We start from the raw sequence: 19,244 nt of genomic DNA, 5'->3' as shown, positions 1-19,244 counted from the left end.
TAACATAAAAGTAAATGACAGTAAGGAATCCCCCAGTAATAATAATAATAATAATAATGCACTAACATACGACTCAGGGCTGACCATTATCACAGAGTATGATCCAAAGTAATAGAAATCTTCTAAGCTTTATTTATAATTTGCCACTCTTACCCTCTACTCTCTAGCATATACACCTGACTCCCTATTTTTAGAGTGATACTTTTTTCCCACTAAATCTTTAGGATTTCATCTTCTCTCAACCAGCCACTTGCTCTTAACCTGCATTCTGCTCTTAAGTATTTGTTGTATTTATTGAGGCCTATATTATACAAGCCTGCGATGCTCCAAGGGCACAGAAATGATATCAAAACATGGTGACATTTGAACTAGGTCATACAGGACTAAATCAAAGCTTCCTCACTAAGTCTTCTTTGAAAACTGTTTTTTGTTGTTGTTTACAAGTTCTTAAGAACACTAAATATATTGAACTGTGTTCTGAAATTACCATCAGTACTCAGGTTATAGGTTGGCAACAACAGATATTTGGTTAATGAATCAATAATGCTCTGAATAAGTTTTGAAAACACCATTTAGATAAAAACTTGCATTTAGCTTCTCTCTAACCATTTTGATGATAGCTGGAACTTCAGAAATTAGCCATTGAGCTTACTGACTTCTCGTTAGAAGAATCGACTATGTTAATAGTGCAGAATCGCATTGGCTTCACCAGCTGTAGCCAGAATAGCTTTTTACTGTGACAAGTCATGACCATGCTGCCATTGTTGCTATTGGTGGCACTGAAGCGAGAGGAAATGCCCAAGATCGAGAACAACATTTCCAATACCCCTGACAGTTACATCTGACAAGGTGTGCTTTCCTTTACTTGATGTTGAGGGGGTAAGTAAAGTTAAACACCCTACAAAGATGAGCATGCCTGAATATATACTTGTGTACAGATCTTCCCCCCTGGTCTGTGTCTTCCACTTTGTAAGATTTTACTGGTGTGCTGATGTTGCAGGCGGGAAGTGAACTAAGGTGGCAGTTCTTGATAAATCACAAGGCAGAGAACTTCACTGCATCCTAGCACAGGGTAGAGGCCCTTGGCTCTTACTTTTGGGAAAATGACAGATATTTAATAAACTTTCAGAACAAAAGTTTTAAAAATGAAAGCTAGATGTACTACCCCACTTCTCTGAGATAAAGGCGCTGATTGGAATTCGTAGTTGGTTGACATCGTGCAGCCTTTTGTTGGTTAGTGTCCTGTTAGGTTTCAGAGTGTTGTTCATCTGATTTTAACTACAGAGGATTATGTCATTGTGATCCCGCATCTTTTTATTTCACCTGGATTCTTAGATTAAGAGCAGAATGCATATTTATTTTACTTTCTACCTTCCGATGTTATCTCATATGGCTTTAGCGTCTGTGGACCTACAGATACGAAGATGTTGTCTGATTAATTCCTGCGTAATCATGAGTCCAGTGAACAAAGCTCAGCAACAGCCAAGGGAGATGGGAAAGGTTTGGTTAGCATTCTCACACCTGCACTAGTGTGTTTGAAAGTAAATTTCTTCTATGTGGCTTAAAATGTGTGATTTTAGTGATCGATCATATATCAGAAAGCTTCTCCAAGAGCTGACAGTTAAAATATAATCAGTCATTTTTGTTACCATTGTTCTCACTATAAAGCTCTGGGTTAGGTGACTAGGTAAGGAATGGCAGACGAAGAAGCCTTTCAGTAGAATCGTCAGAATGAGCTCCTAGCTTACGACGAGGTTGTGTCCTAGATAGAAACAGGAAGTCAGTTCAGCTTAGGGCAAGAAATTATACACAGTATTGAGCACCTCACCAGGTCTGGAAGACACCGTTTATACTTGTACGGCCCTCCTTGGGATGTTCAAAATGCGTGAGAGCATTTTGAGTTGTCATGGGGAGTTTCAGTGTTGGAAGCCAGGCGTGCTAGGCATCCTCTGGTGTCCGGGGTTGTTGTGAACAGTAGAAGCAGTTTTTAAAGTGTGGAAAGCCCTGTTGAGAAGTGCTGCAGAGCTTCCGAGAAGAGCATGGAGCTCCGACTTGGAGCTGAGTCTGAAATGGACTCTGTCCATTCCATAAATCAAAGTTTCTGCTCCCTACAATCGAGGAAATGGCACCACCAAGTGCTTCAGTGATCAAAGTCAGTAAAGTGAAACATGTCAATCATCCTGTCCCCTAAAAGGCCAGATTCTTTTAGCATTGATTTAAAACTGTAAGGAATGAGGACCCTTTCTTTAACAATGCTTTCTGATGGTTTTGTACGTACCAAGGTGAAGAGCTGAATTTGAAGGCTTTGTACTAGAACGGAGTTCATTTCAAAATGGAATTTCTACATTTAATGTTAATATTAGTTACTTGTTTTGTAATGTGTACATATATATTTATATAATCTGAAACCTAAAATAACTTTAAACTTACTGTTAAAACCTAAGATAACTTTATTTGAAAAAATAACTGAAAAACAAAATCATATTTCTCAATACTTGCTTTCTACGATAAGCAACATAACACAATTAGCAACAGAAATTTTTGGTACACAAATCTTAAAAAGTAAAGCAAAACTTTTCTTTAAAAAAAAAAACCATTTTTTTTTTCATTCTTTCTTTCCTGAAGTACTCTATTCGTTGATTACTGGAAAAATAGTTAAAACTTGATCTGCTCCATCAGAAATGAGGTCTGCTGAGAATCCATGATTATCACCTGAAAGTTTTAAGACCAAGGTGCTTATACCTCATGTGTAGGTTAATGCTTGCCCCATGTAGATGTTTAATTTTAAAGACATTTTAAAGACATAAAGGCATTTTAAAGACAAGGTGAAAATCATGTTTAAGATTATCTTAGAAATTATAAGTAATTATTGCACAAATATTATAAATGAGTATTCTTATACATAAATAAAATTATATTTAGAAATTTAATTCCTAAAATTCATGTGAGATTTTTAAAAAATTAATTTAGAGACTATGTACAGCGATAGGTCTCTTTTTTTAAGAAAAATCCTCAAAATAACAAATGGTTTGTCTCTAATATTTCTTCGTCACTTGGCTTAGAAGACAAAATTTGATTTTTTCTTTACTCAAAAATTCACTCAAGATCATTTTATCAACATTTTGATTTATACACACGACCTCTTAAGAAAATATGTACTAGCATATGCTGAAAGAACATAGTTATTACTGAATTATTAGAAGAATTTCACTATGCTTCAAGAGCTAAGGTGTAAAGAATAGGTTCATTCTCTATAAAAACACCTATCACTTTTAAAGCACATTCTGTGCTCCAAGTTCTTTGTTACGCATATCAAGTGCACTGTCTCATTATTCTAACAACAAATTTAAGAGGAAGTTACAATCATTGCACTCATGTTACAGAAGGGAAGTTGAAACTTGGGATAGTTAGGATTCTGTTTTCCCTAATAATGCTGCTCTGACTTTATTACATGTAAATAATACCTTGAAAATACCTTTTAAATGAACATTTACCATATTTAACTCTGTGCAAGTGAAAAACAAGTGCCCTGCCATCTTATCCTCATTTGTATTTCGCCCAGAGCGTTTGGATTTTATGATTGCAGATAACTAAAAATGTGAAACATTTCAGTGTGTTTGAGAGTTCTGTGTTTTAAATGAGATATATAACTTATTTAAATTCAAAACTTAAGTCCAGAGAGGGTTGGTAAATGAGGTGAAATTAAGTGAAGTTTCACAAGCTATGATAATAATTTGCTAAGGAGAATGGAGACTGGCAGGTTGGAATCCTGAGTTGCAAGCTGACACTTTGAGAGAAAGTTCTTAGCAAAAGACTCACTTCATCGGAAATTAGGTCAGCCTGCTGGCACATTTACCACATATACCTGTCACTAACAAAACCCAGTCCTTACAGTGACTGAGAGCACGAGCAGGCCTCCTTCTTGCCCTGGGCTGCAAAGAAACTGTGAGCACCAGTCCTTCTACAAATATGTCAGCTTAGAAGAAGCACCCACGAGAGTGAAGCCAACACGCATACAGTTGAGCTGGAAATTGGATTCCTTGTCGCTCTGTTTACAGAAGATTGAAGCAGCAAATGGATTTGGTCTGTTCTGAGGAAACAATCTGTCCCGTGCTTGTTTGCAGTAATGTCTAGGGTTGCTCTAGGAGGCGTTAGGGAGGTGACTCGCCTCCGATTTGGAAGAAAGTCTTGCTAGTTTCTGCCTATGTCAATGCAAAGAGGAAAGGTCATCTTTTACAGAAGTTAAGTATTTGTTAATTTGATACAGAAACTGGAGTAGTAAGCAAAATCCAGAGCAATGGAACATAAGACAGAGTGTTGGTAAAACCAAAACAACAAAAATGAGTCACAGCAGGGTGCCATTTCAGTAATCCTGTGGCATCATTCTGCTGGTTTCGGAACAATGTCAGTAACTACAAAGGTACTTTAGAAAGTTCATGAAAAACGGAATTAAAGGGTGAGTTTTTTCTGGTACAAAAGAAATTTGAAATATGTGCATTGTAAGATCTTCAAAGCATTCATTGAAATGTATACTCTGAAAAAATTATGCATATATTTCTAAATTTTTTTTGCACCAAAATGATTTTATATTTTAATTTCATTTTTCCATGACTTTGAGAAATATTCTAGTAAAGAGATCCTGTGTAAGAACCCAAAAGTTCATATGTATCTGTGTAAGTGCATTGCAATGCAACAGATATAGTTCATTTTGAGTTTCTTTTTAAATCGTGTTTCTTTAGCACCATTAATATTTATGTATTGGTATTTATTTAAGAGGTAGTGAGAGACAGAAACTCCCACCCACTGGCTTTTCCCCAAAATGCATGCAGCAGCTGAGACGGGGCCAGGAGAAAACCAGGAGCCAGAAGCTCAGTCCAGGTCTCCTGCATAAGGACAGGGACCCATGTACTTGAGTTTTCACCTGCTGCTTCCCCGTATGCACATCAACAGAAACTAAAATGAGGAGTACAGCCGAAGTTCAAACTCGAGCACACCAATGTGGGATGCAGTGTCTTAACCCCTGTGCCAAACACCTGCCCCACGCTGAGGGCTGTATGGATTGAAGGGACTACTTCACTAGAAATCCATTATCTGTGTATGCACTCAATTATTTTGTCTTTGAAAGGAGGAAATTGCTCAGCTTTTTCACATGCTCTTGTTGGAGAAGCATACCTAAAGACAGCTAAAAAAATTGCTAATGTATATATTAAGTTAGTTGGACAAAAGTAAATTATTAAATGTTTTTATAGTAAATGGTATCTACCTTTACATTGCAAGAAAAGGTGAAAGAATGAATAGATCAGACTACATATTTCATTTCTGTGTTCTTTAAGCATGTTACCCTGAGGACCCTCCATGTGTTAATGCTTTATAAATGTCACAGTTACAAAGATGAAAAAGTTGTATTTCTCACTTTCCTTGAATCCTTCTACAAGCTGTAAGCATGAGTGTGACTATTCTTAAATAAAAACACTAAGATGAAATGCCCCTTTGAAGATCGTCTTAAAACTCAGAGCAAGAACTCAAGAACTTAATTCTTCTTATGAAAAGTAGAATAAGAAACAAAGTTTTGTTTGTAACACATCTTCAAGAATGATGAGCCAGTTTCTTACAGAAGTCAAATTTGAGAGACTCCAGGTCTAATGAGAGTGGAAGAAATGTACCAATAACTTCCTCCTGGAAGAATTAAAAAAAAAAAAAAGATAGAAAGAAAGAAAGGAAAAAGACAGAAAGAAAAAAATGCCAACTTTCATGATCACACTCTATTAAGCCAGGACCAGGAAACAATTTCTAATCAGCACTCTGATCTGGGCAGAGATTGTGCAGTCTTTTGTAGCAGGCCTCAGATCTGTATTCTCTATTCACACATGCTCACTTCCAGCTGTTGTCATTGAAATCCCACATAATCTCCCAAGGTCGAAGGGCAGTCATCCATGGCTGCTGCAGTTAAAAGGTTATGCTGATTTCTGTTGTCAAATATTGGCCCTTTTCTCTTCCACTCACATCCATTCTGCTTTTTTTTTTTTTAACAAGAAAAATCCAGCCCAGAATTGTATTACATGACTTTAAAGTCTTAAAAGTGTTTCTCCATTGTGCTAACACGACATGGCCTCAACAGTCTAATTCATTCTGCTATATTTCACAAAGAATTTCCTGGTACTTGTAAAATACTTTGTGTTTGTACGAGGCCATCAGCTTTGAACTATCGTGGTCCACACGGTATGTGGTACCACATAGTATTCACAGAATATATAATATAGATTCTGTAATAAACACGTGGATTATAGCATTACTGGAATGAGTGAATACAAATTACACAAGGCAAATGACGTCTAAAGGAGAAAAACTCTGCATTTTGTGGTTGTTAACATTAACTCATTTCACTATTTTTTATGTATCTACATACCACCTACATGTAAATATATCATCTGTTCTTGTCTGTATTCTTGGAAAGGTAATTGTGAAGGTATTTTAAAAATACATTGCTTTTTTTCCATCAATCATTTTTTTTTTCCATGCTTACTGAACCAAATCATTGTTGAGTGTCTTAAAATTAGCACATGGCCCCTGGTCATCTTCTTTCATTGTCATCGCATGTATGCTGAAGTGACTTAGCAAGCAGGGTTCTCTGTAAGTGGTTTCACGAGTCTTGTGAATTAAACCAAAGAAGGAAGAACAGGGTGATATAATGTTAAGGGTTTTTGCTGTTTTACATCCATGAACCGGGGTAGCCCTCAGGTGATCCAGTTTCATGTCTGTTTCACTTAAGGTAATCAGATTCTGATATAGCCAGGGAATAAATTTCCTTATTTTTTCCCGCAGTATTTGTGTTTATAGGCAGAAGCAAAAGCTCTTACAAATAGTCTGATCGATTTGCAAATTACCAGCTGTACCTGAAAAAAATCTTTGATTCAGAACATAAAAACAATATTATTGCTTCCAATAATCCTTTTAAGCTCAAAGCCAGATTAATTAAAACTTGTTAAGTTTGTAGTGTGTTAAGAGCTATCAGAATTAGTCGTAAAGTATTGAATTTACAATGCTAATTGTAGTGAGCCTTACCTCTTTTAAATTTTCTGCTTGTGTTTCTGTCTTGTATTTTTTAAAGATGTTTTAGAAAACTTTCTTAAAGTGTTTCTTTGTCCTTGAAAAAAGCTAATTTACAGTTGGGGTCACTTACATAACACCTGCTTTTTGCTTACAGACCTAATGAGTGCATTATTCTAAATGTTGATGGGAAGTAGGAAAATTAAATTGTTGACATGACAAAACAGTGAAATAAAAGAGAAAACAAATTAGGTTGATTGGAGTGTCTTCAAGTATCTGAAGAATAGCAGAGTGGAAGATAGATTTTTCTCTGCCCGTACCAGAGGGCAGAATCAAGAAAAACAAGAATTATAGAAAGAAGACATATTCAATGGGTTTTTAAAAAATCCTCCTATTTATTAATCTGAATTTTTTATTCCAACACAGCTGATGAAAATTCCATTACTAGGTAACACGTAAGATATTTTTCATTTCCATTTTATCCCTGATGTCATATATCTGATATCTACAAACATACAAATAAACAAAAATATTTTTTAACTTTTATTTTTAGATGTTTGGGTATCTAATAGACATAATGCTTTAATTACTTGTCAATCATGTATATTTTAAGCTCAAACTTTCCTTATGGTAAAGTCATTGCATTGAACAGATAATTTTAGTTAATTGCTAATTTTCCCGTGGTAACTGCAGGAAGTGGTAAAAAAAAAAAAGACTTTTAAATTAGATTGGATAATCCACTTCTTTTTTGTGCCATATATCAAAATGGGATAAAATTTTTCATACGAAGTGAACTAATCATACTGGTGTTCTGGGCCTATGTGGTCGCTCTCTGTGTGATGTCTTTGAGACTGAGCTTCCTCTTTTGTAAAATGAAAATATTAGTAAACACTGAGTTGTAGCAGGAGAGGTTACTGTGCTCAATGTGCTTAGCAGAGTGCTAATAATAATAATATAATTATTACATTATATTATAATATGTATTATTATAATATATTATTATAATACAAACTGAGCCCTGGATAAATTATGCCTTGATGAAAATTAATACTATCTGAAGAGGTTCTATAATCAGATAAGAGCCTACTTTAGAGTGCCTGTCATTTGGCTTGATCTGTTTACCTAATGTAGATATGGGAAAGTGATTCCAAGTTAAGATGTGGAATGTCATTGGGTGATTTAAAAAGTCAGCTGATCCAAAGAATCTGAATTCTTCTCTCCCCTCAGCACATAGAAAAAAGGGAGAAAGTGTCTTAAAAGTGTCATTCTTGTCGAATTGATGGATAATTAGTAGAATCATAGCAAGGAAGTTTATTTATGATAGTCTCAGTTGCATTAACATGGAAATATCCTTGCCATTTTTCTAAAACTCTGGGTGTTTGTGTTTTCCAAACCTGTTTCACTGGAGGCTCTTAATTCATATGCACTAACATCTTTGTTTTCATTATTAGTGGACAATTTCACAGCACTAGTTCACAGAACTCATTTTCGGAGGCCCTGACTCTGCCTTATGGAGGCTTGAACACATCAGTATTGTTGACATAGCGAGTGTAACATCTTGATGGCAGCATAGAGACTTTATATTTGGACAGCATTAAAGATACCGCTGAAAAGATGTAGTGAAGGACTCTACGTCTTTAGCTAAGGAGAAGAAACATGAAATATTGATGGCTTTTTTCTTTCTAGCAAAAAGATATCAAACATTCATCCAGGCTTTTCCTGCCATATGAGTAAAAGTAAGAGGAAGTAACTAATATGCATCATATGTGTGCCCCCATGTTCTTCCAGCAAATTAAATAAATGAAATGCAATATAGTATATTGGAGAGTGGTAAATGTGCAGGCCTATGTCCAGTTAAAAGGCATTTCTTTGCAAAACAGTAATGGAAAGTACTGTAGTAGTCAAGCAAACTATTTGCAGACTGATTGGTCTGTGGGTGGCTAATTTGTGACATGTTAGATTCAAAAGGTAAATTAATAGGCTAGTTAGGGTAAAGTGCTAAGCTATGGTAACAACAATCAGATCAAACATACAAACATACAAATACGGTAGTTAATATACATTGGAGTCTATTTGTTTTTCTTTTTGGTAACACCTCCTCATTGACAAGGTGATTGTACTCACCTTTGTTAAACCAGAGCCACTGATCTGCTGTCTCTACATGGCACTGTCTCTACATGGCCCAAAGTGCTGTAACCCATAAAAAAGGAAGGGAGAAAGGGCACAGCAGGAATTTCTATCAGGTATTTCCAGCTCTTGACCCTGGAGATGTATGGGCAGCACCAGATTCAGCATAGCAAAGTGTCAAAATAGTCTTTTAACTAAATATCTGATGTCTTCCTAGAATGTTCTTATAATAATAGTAATATTCATTTTTATATAAACACATTACTGAAAATAGTTATATGAATATCTTCGTTGGTATTTATTCCTTGATATTCTTCCATGAGCAAGACCCTCGTTTTATTTCCTGTTTTGTCCCCAGGAGCTAGGAATTTGCTTGCCATATACTAGACATTCAATAAATATTTATTGAATAACGGCAGTAAACCAAATATCAACTCTTGGTTGATATGATGTGATTAAAAACAAATAGAAAATACATGATATGTGTCATACAAAGTAATAGTATATGCAGTACAGAGAAATGTGGAGCAAGAAAACAAGGCTGCCAAAAGTATGTGAGTCCTGGGAGACGTACTGCTCAAAATTCTTTTTGCCTCATCCTTCCCTTCATCCAAGAGGACATGATTTCCATCATGGTGACAATTCCTTCATGTGTTATGATAAATCAAAATGGCAATCATAAACGTATCACACATGCATTTGTAACAATCCATTTACTCATCTTAGAAAATCAAAGTGCCCCACTTAAGCGATTTGTTGACAAATATCATTACAAATTATCAGATCAAAGTGTTTCATTCTTATTGTCAATCTAGTAGCATGTTTCATTCCTTTACTGTGCATTGTGCATAGTCTACCAAATGAATTTTACCTCTCTCATCAGAAATATTGTGTGCAAATAGAATATACCTGTATTTTTATTGCCTTTCTGTTTCACTTTATTCTTCATGTTTTCTTTAATACAAGGAAATTATTCTAACAATAAAACATACAAATGTTACCAATTAATACAAATAATTTAAAGTTTGAATAATACATTGTCACCCATCGTCCAAAAATCTAGAATTTAAAAGATCAGCAGAAACAAACCCTCATCTAATCTCAAACATAAACAAAAACAGAACCTGTGTTCTGAAATATTCCCAATTAAGAATACAGAAATAGCATACTGTTGTGGAGGTAAGCTAATAATAATTTTCTTTGTATTTCATAGTACTACCAAATAAGGGTATCTCAAGCCACTCATGTGAATCACTGAATATTTATTGCACACCTGGAATAAGGACTGTGTTGAGGCCTGTGGACAATGGAAGATAATGAGACACAACCCTGCCCTCCCCCAGTTTATAGTAGGAGTACAGAGATAAGACAGGCAAGCAAACAGCTGTCTGTCACGTAAGGTAGAAAGAAGAGATTGACATAAATAGAACAAGATTCAGGGGGCACACCTGAAATGTGCTGAGCTGGAGGGCAGAGGGACCTTGAGGACACTAACTCCCTGTAAGTGGCTGCTCAGCTGGTGGGGCCTCCAGCAGAATTAAGATAAAGGATTTTTTTCAGAAGGATGAGGGCACAGGGAGAATAGTACCTCCAAGCCTAGCATAGGGCAGTATATCCCAGGCCCCCGAAAGTCCTGCTAAAATGCTCATGGATGGTGTAAGAATGAGGAAGCTCTCCTCCCTTTAAGGGACCTTGAGGCACATGTAAGGAGAGTGTCTATATACCCACTTCCCACTTGCCAAGGGGAGAGCAGACCCCATCCTTCATCGTAGGCTGACCAGCATAGTGCATATCTACTAAACAGAAAAGATGTGGCAATTTAGGCCTGAGAAGACCTTTGACATCTGGATAAGATATGTGACACGCAAAGCAGATTTGGTATCAGGAACATTCTCACTTTTTTGGGCAGCTGGCCCCTACGGTGCCTTGCTCCAGTTGTGTCTTCCCCTCACCTGCGCATAGTTCTGCAAGGTCACCTGTCTCTTTGCAAATCAAACTTTTATTTTTTCTCTTTCATGCCTGTTAGACAGTACATAGATATTCAGTCCCTCTGTGAAATGAGATTTGATTCTCATATAATGGCATTTTCCATAATAAGTGCTGATATCATCAGGGTAAAGAGAACTCCTTTTCCTAACCACCCATTAAAGAGTTTAGCTTTTTATTACATTCACCTCTCTGAGAAAGTCTCGTCCCTCCCCACTGTGAGTATGGCTTCAAAGTATTGAAATCTGTATTCTAATTGGGAATTCACTGAATAAGACTTCAGTGAATGAAATTTTTTAGCCATTTTATATAAAATGAAAGAGGATTTTTTTTTCCTCATTTCAGTCTCCCATACAATTGCTCCTGAACAGCAGTTCAGTACTGTAGAGATGGCTCATTGAGCAGTCTGGCCTCGCATCGAAGACATGCTTCACAAAAGTGTATGTTGTGCTCTTGCTTCTGAGAGCCCCTATTCACAAGGTAAATCTTGAGAACTTTCGGGAATGTTTAATCAGCTTTCTAACTAAGGATCTTTTGATGCTAATAACATCTGAATTTGAAACTGCTTAAATTTACCTTTTCCTTCTCTTTTCCATGCTTTTCACATTTTACAATAAGGTAGAATAACCAGATTATTGTAATCTCCTGGAGAGTCATTTTTATGATTTGCCTTGTGTCATTGGGGTTGAAATATTAATCCACTCATTCAGGTTCACTTAGTGATTACATTGGACCTCTCACATTTTCCAGCATTTCTTAGGTCTCACTTCTCATCGTTGTCTTCTTACAGAGTTCATCGGTGGATATACACATCATTGTGAAAGAACAAAACCATTTTCACATGTGTAGAGTTTACACAGATCTTTTGTAGTGAAGAAATTATGAACTATATGTACCTCTGTGGTAATCTGATAATACTTACAAGTGATGTTTTATCAGGCCTTGTGAAATAATTATATGCTTTACTTTTCTGATTACTGCATAGTCACGTGTACTTTACCTTCTATATTACACACTAAGCAGGTTTTGGGAGGCAATTCACTGATAGGAGAAGGGGGATGCAATTGTTCCTTTGGCACTGACATTGTCAGGATCACATGTGACTCTAGTGTAAGCACAGGGCCGAATCCTTTTCTCTCTTTTGAACTCCTTAGGTCCCCCTTTTCAACTGATCTAAAGTGTGAATGACTAAAGAAAATAGCATTTTACATCATGGGAGGTAATTACACCTTCTTATGTGTGTGTGTATACATTATATATAATATAGATTCATTTTATTGGAAAAGAAGTTATATGACAGAAGATAAGAGCTCTTCCATTCACTGGTTCATTTCCCACATGCCCACACTAACCAGGCTCAGCTAATTCCATCCAGGTTTCCTCTGCGGATGATATAGACCAAGTAGTTGAGCTGTCATCTGCTGCCTCCTAGGGTGTGCAAAGGCAGAAGGCTGAATCAGTAGCAGAGCCACTGGGACTCAGTATGGAGTGCGTGTGTCCAAAGTGGCGATGTAACCAAATGCCCACTCCTAGTGACACCTTCTTGACCAGAGTTTTCATTTAAGTGGCTCTTTGCTTGGGTCTATTTGATTCGGAAGGATTATGTAGTTGATTCATATTAATAGTTTTTCAGTGCATATTGGCTCAGATGTAGCTTAAACTGTATTAATAGAAATAAGGAAAAAAAGTTCTGTCAGTATTTTTATAAAGGGGAAATAAATACAGATGAGTCCAGTTTGAATTTTGTCCCCTGGAATACTTACCACTTGCGGGCCACAGTGCAAGCACCTAGTAGCCCAAAGATACAAAGAATGCTTAGCCCACCCAACGGACTCACATTATAATTTGGGGGAAAAAAAGATAAATTTACAATTCTGTGTACCATGTTCTGGGAGAAATACTGTATATATCGCATATATATATAATAATCATATATATGTGTGTGATTGTATATATGTGTGTGATTATATATATATGTTCCATTATTAATGTGTGTCTATATATGATTGTGTATATATGTGATTGTGTGCATATATGTGTGTGTATCTGTGTGTATATGTATATTTATCCAATAATGGGACAAATGAGGGTGGAAAAGAAACCAAGGAAGCCTTTTGACAGAGGCAACAGTGGAGCTGAATCCTAAAGGACAGTAGCAGGTGGTTAAGGCCCAAGTGTGAGGTGCAGACATTTCAGGAAGAAGAATCAACTTCATGGCAGAGGGTGAGCCAGACCTAGGGAGGAACAGTTCCCTTAGGCCAAGAGATGATCAACGAACTCTGGGGTCGAATCTTTAGCGAAACTTAGAATGACTGGGTGTAAAACTTAGCTGTTCATTCCAACTTGCCAATAAAGCACACCCTAAGAGGCAACAGGTGCTGGCTCCTGCTAACCATCTAGGGGACGCAGCTTGAGTATGTGGTTTCTTGGTTTCGTCTAGTCCAGCGGTGGCTGTTACAGATATTTGAGACTAATGGGAGTGAACTAGTGGGTAGCCGATCTTTCTGTCTGTTCCTATACCATTCTAATAAATTAAATAAGCTTTAAAATCAAAATGAAGAATGCTATAGTTCAAAAGCAAGAACTTAAGCAATTGCATGGAGAATGAAACAGATGCCATACTGAGGCCATTATGCAAAGGAATTTGTGTTACATGCTAAATGCTCTGTATAGCTTGTGGAATATTTCCTTTTTTTCTTTTTAATCATTTTTGTTTTGATAATTTATCAAAAACTTTACTAATATCTAACACTTGTGCATTTTTATGTAGCATAGTACAGTTTTTTTAGCACACATACCCAGAACAGATCAAGTCAAGCAGTTAGTCTGTATTCCCTTTTTTCCTGTGTTTCTCTTCCAGTTCTTTTACACAGTATACAGTCAACTCTTGTCACATCTCTGTGCTATGGAATGCTAGAATTTATTACCATTATATGACTGTATTTTGGTAGTTGTATCCTAACTTTCCTCCATTTCCCCTCCACAACCCTTCCTATCCTCTAGAATTCACTGTCATTCTAGATTTGTATTGATGACATTCCCTCTTAACTTCCATGTATGTTAGAGAACACATAGTATTTGTATTTCTTCATCACCACTATGATCTCCAATTCCAAACGTTTTACTTCAGCACTTCCTTCCTTTTCTGGTGGCTGAATAATATTCCATTATGTATACTGCTGCATTTTCTTTATCCGTCCATCTACTGTTGGATGCCTAACTTGGTGGCCTACATTGGCTGTTGTGAGTGGTGCTGACCTGAACATGTGAATGCAGATTTCTCTTTCCTATACTGATTTCATTGCCATTAGAGGTATTGCCAGAAGAGGCTTAGCTAGCTCATATGGTAGAGCTCTTGCAAAATTTTCTAATAAGGCCAGGAACTATGAAAACATTGGATTTATCTCGGTTTCTTCAATAACTTTTTTTTCTGCCCCAGGGCCTTTGCACATTTGTGTTCCTCTGCCTAAAGAGCTCTTTCCCTTTCTTTTTCTGCTCACTCATTAGTATCTTTCAGATAGCACTGCTGAGGAGACACCCTCCCTGACCGTGCCATCTAAAGCAAATCTTACCCTATTTGCTTCATATCATTTGTAATATAAAAAATGGCTTGTGTGTTTTTAGCTGTATTTTCTCTTTGAAGGTAAGGAATCTATCTTGATCTCTTAGCTCCAGGTCTTGTACATGGTAAGCGCTTAGCAACGATTTATTAAATGAGTGTGTCATTGCGTTTACCTGTTAGTAAGATTGCTGCAAAGAAGAAAATGGGTTGGAGAGGAAGCCAAGAATGCTGGGAGAAAATACCCCTGGGAGGCTTTCCAGTGATGCAGGAAAAAGGGAGGAAGTAATGATCCACGTAGTAAGGGGAGATGGAGACATACATTGAGCCAAGAAAGTCAGGAAAGAGAAATCAGTAGGAATGAGGTGCATGTGGTGACTACAAAAAGTGGGAATCTGGAATGACACCCAAATATAGAAAGCTAAAACAGTGAAGGAGGAGTCATTTAGAAAATTGCAAACAGTAAGAATAGGTTTGCCTGGGAGAAGAAAATGAGCTCAGCTTTGGATGTGCGGGGTGTGAGCGTACCTGTATAATTGGTAGACAGAATGTCCAAGACACTGAGAATGATGAGTTTAGAATTCAGAAGACAGGTTTCAGGAAAGGTGAAGATTTGAAAGACATTGGCCTATCCATTCCACACTCATTCAACAAGTAATTCATTCATTAACTTTATATGAGGCAGTAAGGATACAATACTGAACAAAATAAGTATTGGTTTATGTTTTCACAAAAATCAGTCTGGACTAGTAGCTCATGTCATGAAAGGAAACAAAATAGCATAACATTGTGTGTCCGCAGAGAGATGAGCACTGACCCTGGAGAACATGAATATTTTAAGAGGGCCACACCTGACCCTTAAAAATGATATCAATTGGGAGAGAGTAATAGTCTGAATGGATCAGTTCAAGAATGTCCTTCCTTCTCACTCCCATCACCCCTCTGCCCAATCCTTATGCCAAACTCAAGTTAGTCTTTAAAATAGATTCTTTATTGGTGGCAGGATTTAAGCTGTTTATATTCACGTTGTTTAAAAATCTATGTTAGTTCTCCCTGTAAAAAAAAGATTTCAGATTTGGTAACTGAAACAAATATTGGCCCAAGACAAGATGAAGACAAAGATGAGCAAGAACTGGAGATCAACCCAGATTCTCCTGTTTGACTATGAGCTTCCCTGTTATTTTTATATGTGTTTCAAGTCAACTGTAGTGTACACTGTGTTTGGATTTCCTTTGTTACGATCTGTGGGATAAATGTGGTATCAAGGATGTCTCAAGAAGAAAGAGACATTGTGTTCTGTTTGGCCAAAACATTGCAAGAGAATTTTATTTATTCCTTATTATTATTTCTTTTTACTTCTCATTTTCTTAATCCAAGGACAACACCTCAAGGACTTACCAAACAAAAGCCAACTAAATATCTAGGTATAGCTGTTTTGACAGGGAAAATTTCTTACATGCTTTTAAAGCGAAATTTTGTTACTTTATTCTTCAAAAGTTTATTGCATGTTCTGAATACTAGGATTGTCATGTCTTAAATACCATAGATTGTGTGTATGACATAAAAAAGTTATCTGAGATTCTTCTTTTAAATCCCAGTTTAACAACAAAAAAAGCTTTATGTAAAAACCCAGTGTAACCCGAAGAAGAAACCGTAAATGCATTTATAGTCTTCTAAAACATGGCAATTTTCTGCATGTGTCTTGTCCATGATACTTAATAAATTTAATGGTGAATGTACTGTGTCGTAGGTGACTTCACTTCTCCTTAGTTACATATATAAAATTGAATTTTATTTATAGGTTGCTATATATTCAGATCGGTCTATTTTCTTATGTTGTATTTCTTAAGGTATGTTTCTATTTCTAAGAACTATTATTTCAAAATTCCGTTCAGCTAGCAGTTTCCTTTGATACAACATTTAAAATCAGGTAAAGGTTAAGCTAATCTTTCAAACAGATCTCTCATCTAGGATCTATCGACATGAGACTAAGAAAATTCTAGAAACATAGGAAAGAATGCTTTTATAGATTAAATATGCCTTACCATTTTCAGGTTTTATGTATCTGAGCATATTATAAAATAAATTGAGCAAGTAGTAACAGGATGTATAGATATCATAAAGGAAATGAATTCTATCCTGCAAAAATGAACCAGACACAAAATTCAAAGATAGAGCAATTTTGAACCATTGATTATCTTCTCAAAAAAAAAAAAAAAAAAAGATAGCCAGCATGAAAGCTATTTTCTAAACATATATAAATTTTAAATTTTATTTGTTCTCAGAAGGAGTTGTTTTCATGTTTCGTGTGTTGATAACTTGATTTTTCTGTTCGGACTTTTAAAATATTCACCCTGTAGTGCCTCTAGAGACAAAGTGAACACCTTTAAATCTTGTTTGACTTAAATGAATGGGTTACTCATCTTCATCAGATGTTTCTTTCATGAACCATGTTTTAAACCAGTTATGAAATGGGCATGCTGTTTTCATTCCAATTGTTAAAGTCGCAAAGGTCACCCAAGGTAACTATTTATTTTAGATTGCCTTTTGTTTCAGATTTCCTGCCGATTTTCTTCTTTTTTTTTTTTTTTTTTTTTTTTTTGCCATTTCAAAAATCACCCGGTTGTGTCATAGCTTTCCACATGCCACCAGATTCAAACCAAAAACTATCTTCATAACTGAATGACTGTGTCCTCCCACGTAGGCTCCTCACAGGAGCAACGAAAATGATGGGGCATCACACTTTGTAATCATAGCGAAACCAATGGTTAGAGTTCTATTGTCAGATGTCTTCTGCTTTTGACACGGTTTTCTTTTGTTTTTGTTTCCTCAGGACATTTGGGCTTCCAGGACAGTTTTGTCACATCAGGTGTTTTTAGTGTGACTGAGCTAGTAAGAGTGTCACAAAGTAAGTACAATTTTGCCTTGATTTACCTTGAATCTGTGCTTATTTTCTGTGTGGGCTGCTTAGAAACATAAGAAGTTTTCAGAATCCCCTTTCCATTCACCCACTGGAAGGATTTTGCCACACAGTTTGTTTTTGAGAGCCAAGAATGTAAATCAGGAAAAATTAAATATCATTTTAATGTGAGGCGTAGAGGAAGGATGGAAATCCCAAGTGTCTCACATATTCTCAGGAAGATGGTGTGAACATGGTTAAAACACACTGCAGCTTCTCTGATTTCTAAGAAATCCTGCCTTTTAAAGGAATTTGGTTTTGACCTTTAAACAATGCTAATGCCCTCAGTGTGAGTGACACAGTACAGCAGGATCATTACCGTCTTGTCAATAATCACTAACAACAGTGAATGAAGACTACCTGTCCCCACTCTGTTCTGCTGATCAAAGACCCATTGATTGTATTTTTTGCAATGACATAATCTAGCTAGTCCAAGGAGAAGGTGTAAGATTCTCCTCCTCTCAACACCATGTGGCCTAACCTTGACACCTCTTTGTTTTTATTTAAAGATACAGCTTATTTAAGGATATATCTATAATGGAAAGAGGTACTAAGTCCCATAAAAAGGAAAAATTAACTATTAAATTATTAAATTTTTGTCCTATCCATCCACTTCTTCAAAATTGTATTTGTTACATTGTTAGAATTGGTTTTTAGTGGCATCCTTTGTGAAATGAGGAGTGAAAATGTGGATTATCATTTCAAGTTCACACTCTGTTCACAGTGTTATAGGCTTACAGTATTAACAAATGAGCCAGTCTGTTTTTCAGAATGATTACAAAGTAAAGTAAATTGAGCTACCCTGATCTTGTGAATCCATATTCTATCTTTCTCTCTGCTGTCTTTCATAGTCTGGCAGGGTCTTTCAGTCCAGAAAATGAGCTAGGCATGGATGTAGGAGAGTATCTCAAGACTCTTGAGCATTTACTGTCTGCCAGGCACTGTGCTTGGGCTTTGTGTGTGTCATGCAAATCAGTACTTGCTATTTACTTGTCAGATGTGCAATCACTCCCATCTTTGCAGATGAACCAAACTAAGGATCTGTTTAAATCATTTAACCCCAAATAAAATAGCAGGTGAATGGTTAGGTCCCTATAATTCCAGAATCTGTAATTTTAGACTGGCCCAAGGGACTAAGACAGTATTAAATAAGGAAAACACTGGGAAGGTAACCCTAGAAGGAAGATTTGGTATTCCAGTTATGATCAGGTATTCGTGTAGTTTGAGATAGCCTGATTGCCAACTGAATGCTCAAACTGCCTTCAGGCCTGCTAGTAGATCTGGCCAGATGTGGTGTTGAATTTGCGGAAGGACCTGGTTTTGTTTCCTGTCCTTGTGTAAGGGATTGTGCAGCCAGTGGCTGGCACTATAAGAATTTTTGAGCTCCTGAAGGCTTTTCGGTTCTGCACACTGCTGTGTAATCACTCCAGGACTTGCTCACACATGGCCCTGTGCTAACTGAAACTGTTTGCCAAGAAGGAGACTGTGCTGCCAGCTAACGCATGGCTTCAGGCCTGGCTGATCAGCTGTGAGACAGAGACCCCTGATCCTTGGAGATCTTAAATC

At 36.6% G+C, this 19,244-nt stretch overlaps 1 protein-coding gene across 6 annotated transcripts in view; it reads left to right on the top strand.

Annotated features, from left to right (window-relative positions):
• The window catches only part of NFIA (nuclear factor I A), a 589,215-nt gene that overhangs the window by 445,523 nt on the left and 124,448 nt on the right, over positions 1 to 19,244 (top strand). For all 6 annotated transcript variants that reach the window (XM_040978451.1, XM_040978450.1, XM_040978449.1 and 3 more), the window contains one exon: positions 17,553 to 17,627. In XM_040978451.1, coding sequence (XP_040834385.1) covers positions 17,553 to 17,627 — 75 coding nt within the window. The remainder of the gene's footprint in view (positions 1 to 17,552; positions 17,628 to 19,244) is intronic.

The sequence above is a fragment of the Ochotona curzoniae genome, unplaced genomic scaffold (genome assembly GCF_017591425.1).
Source record: "Ochotona curzoniae isolate NIBS_2020 unplaced genomic scaffold, NIBS_Ocur_1.0 contig_291, whole genome shotgun sequence".
Lineage (NCBI taxonomy): Eukaryota > Metazoa > Chordata > Mammalia > Lagomorpha > Ochotonidae > Ochotona > Ochotona curzoniae.
This window is presented reverse-complemented; position numbering and strand designations above follow the sequence as displayed.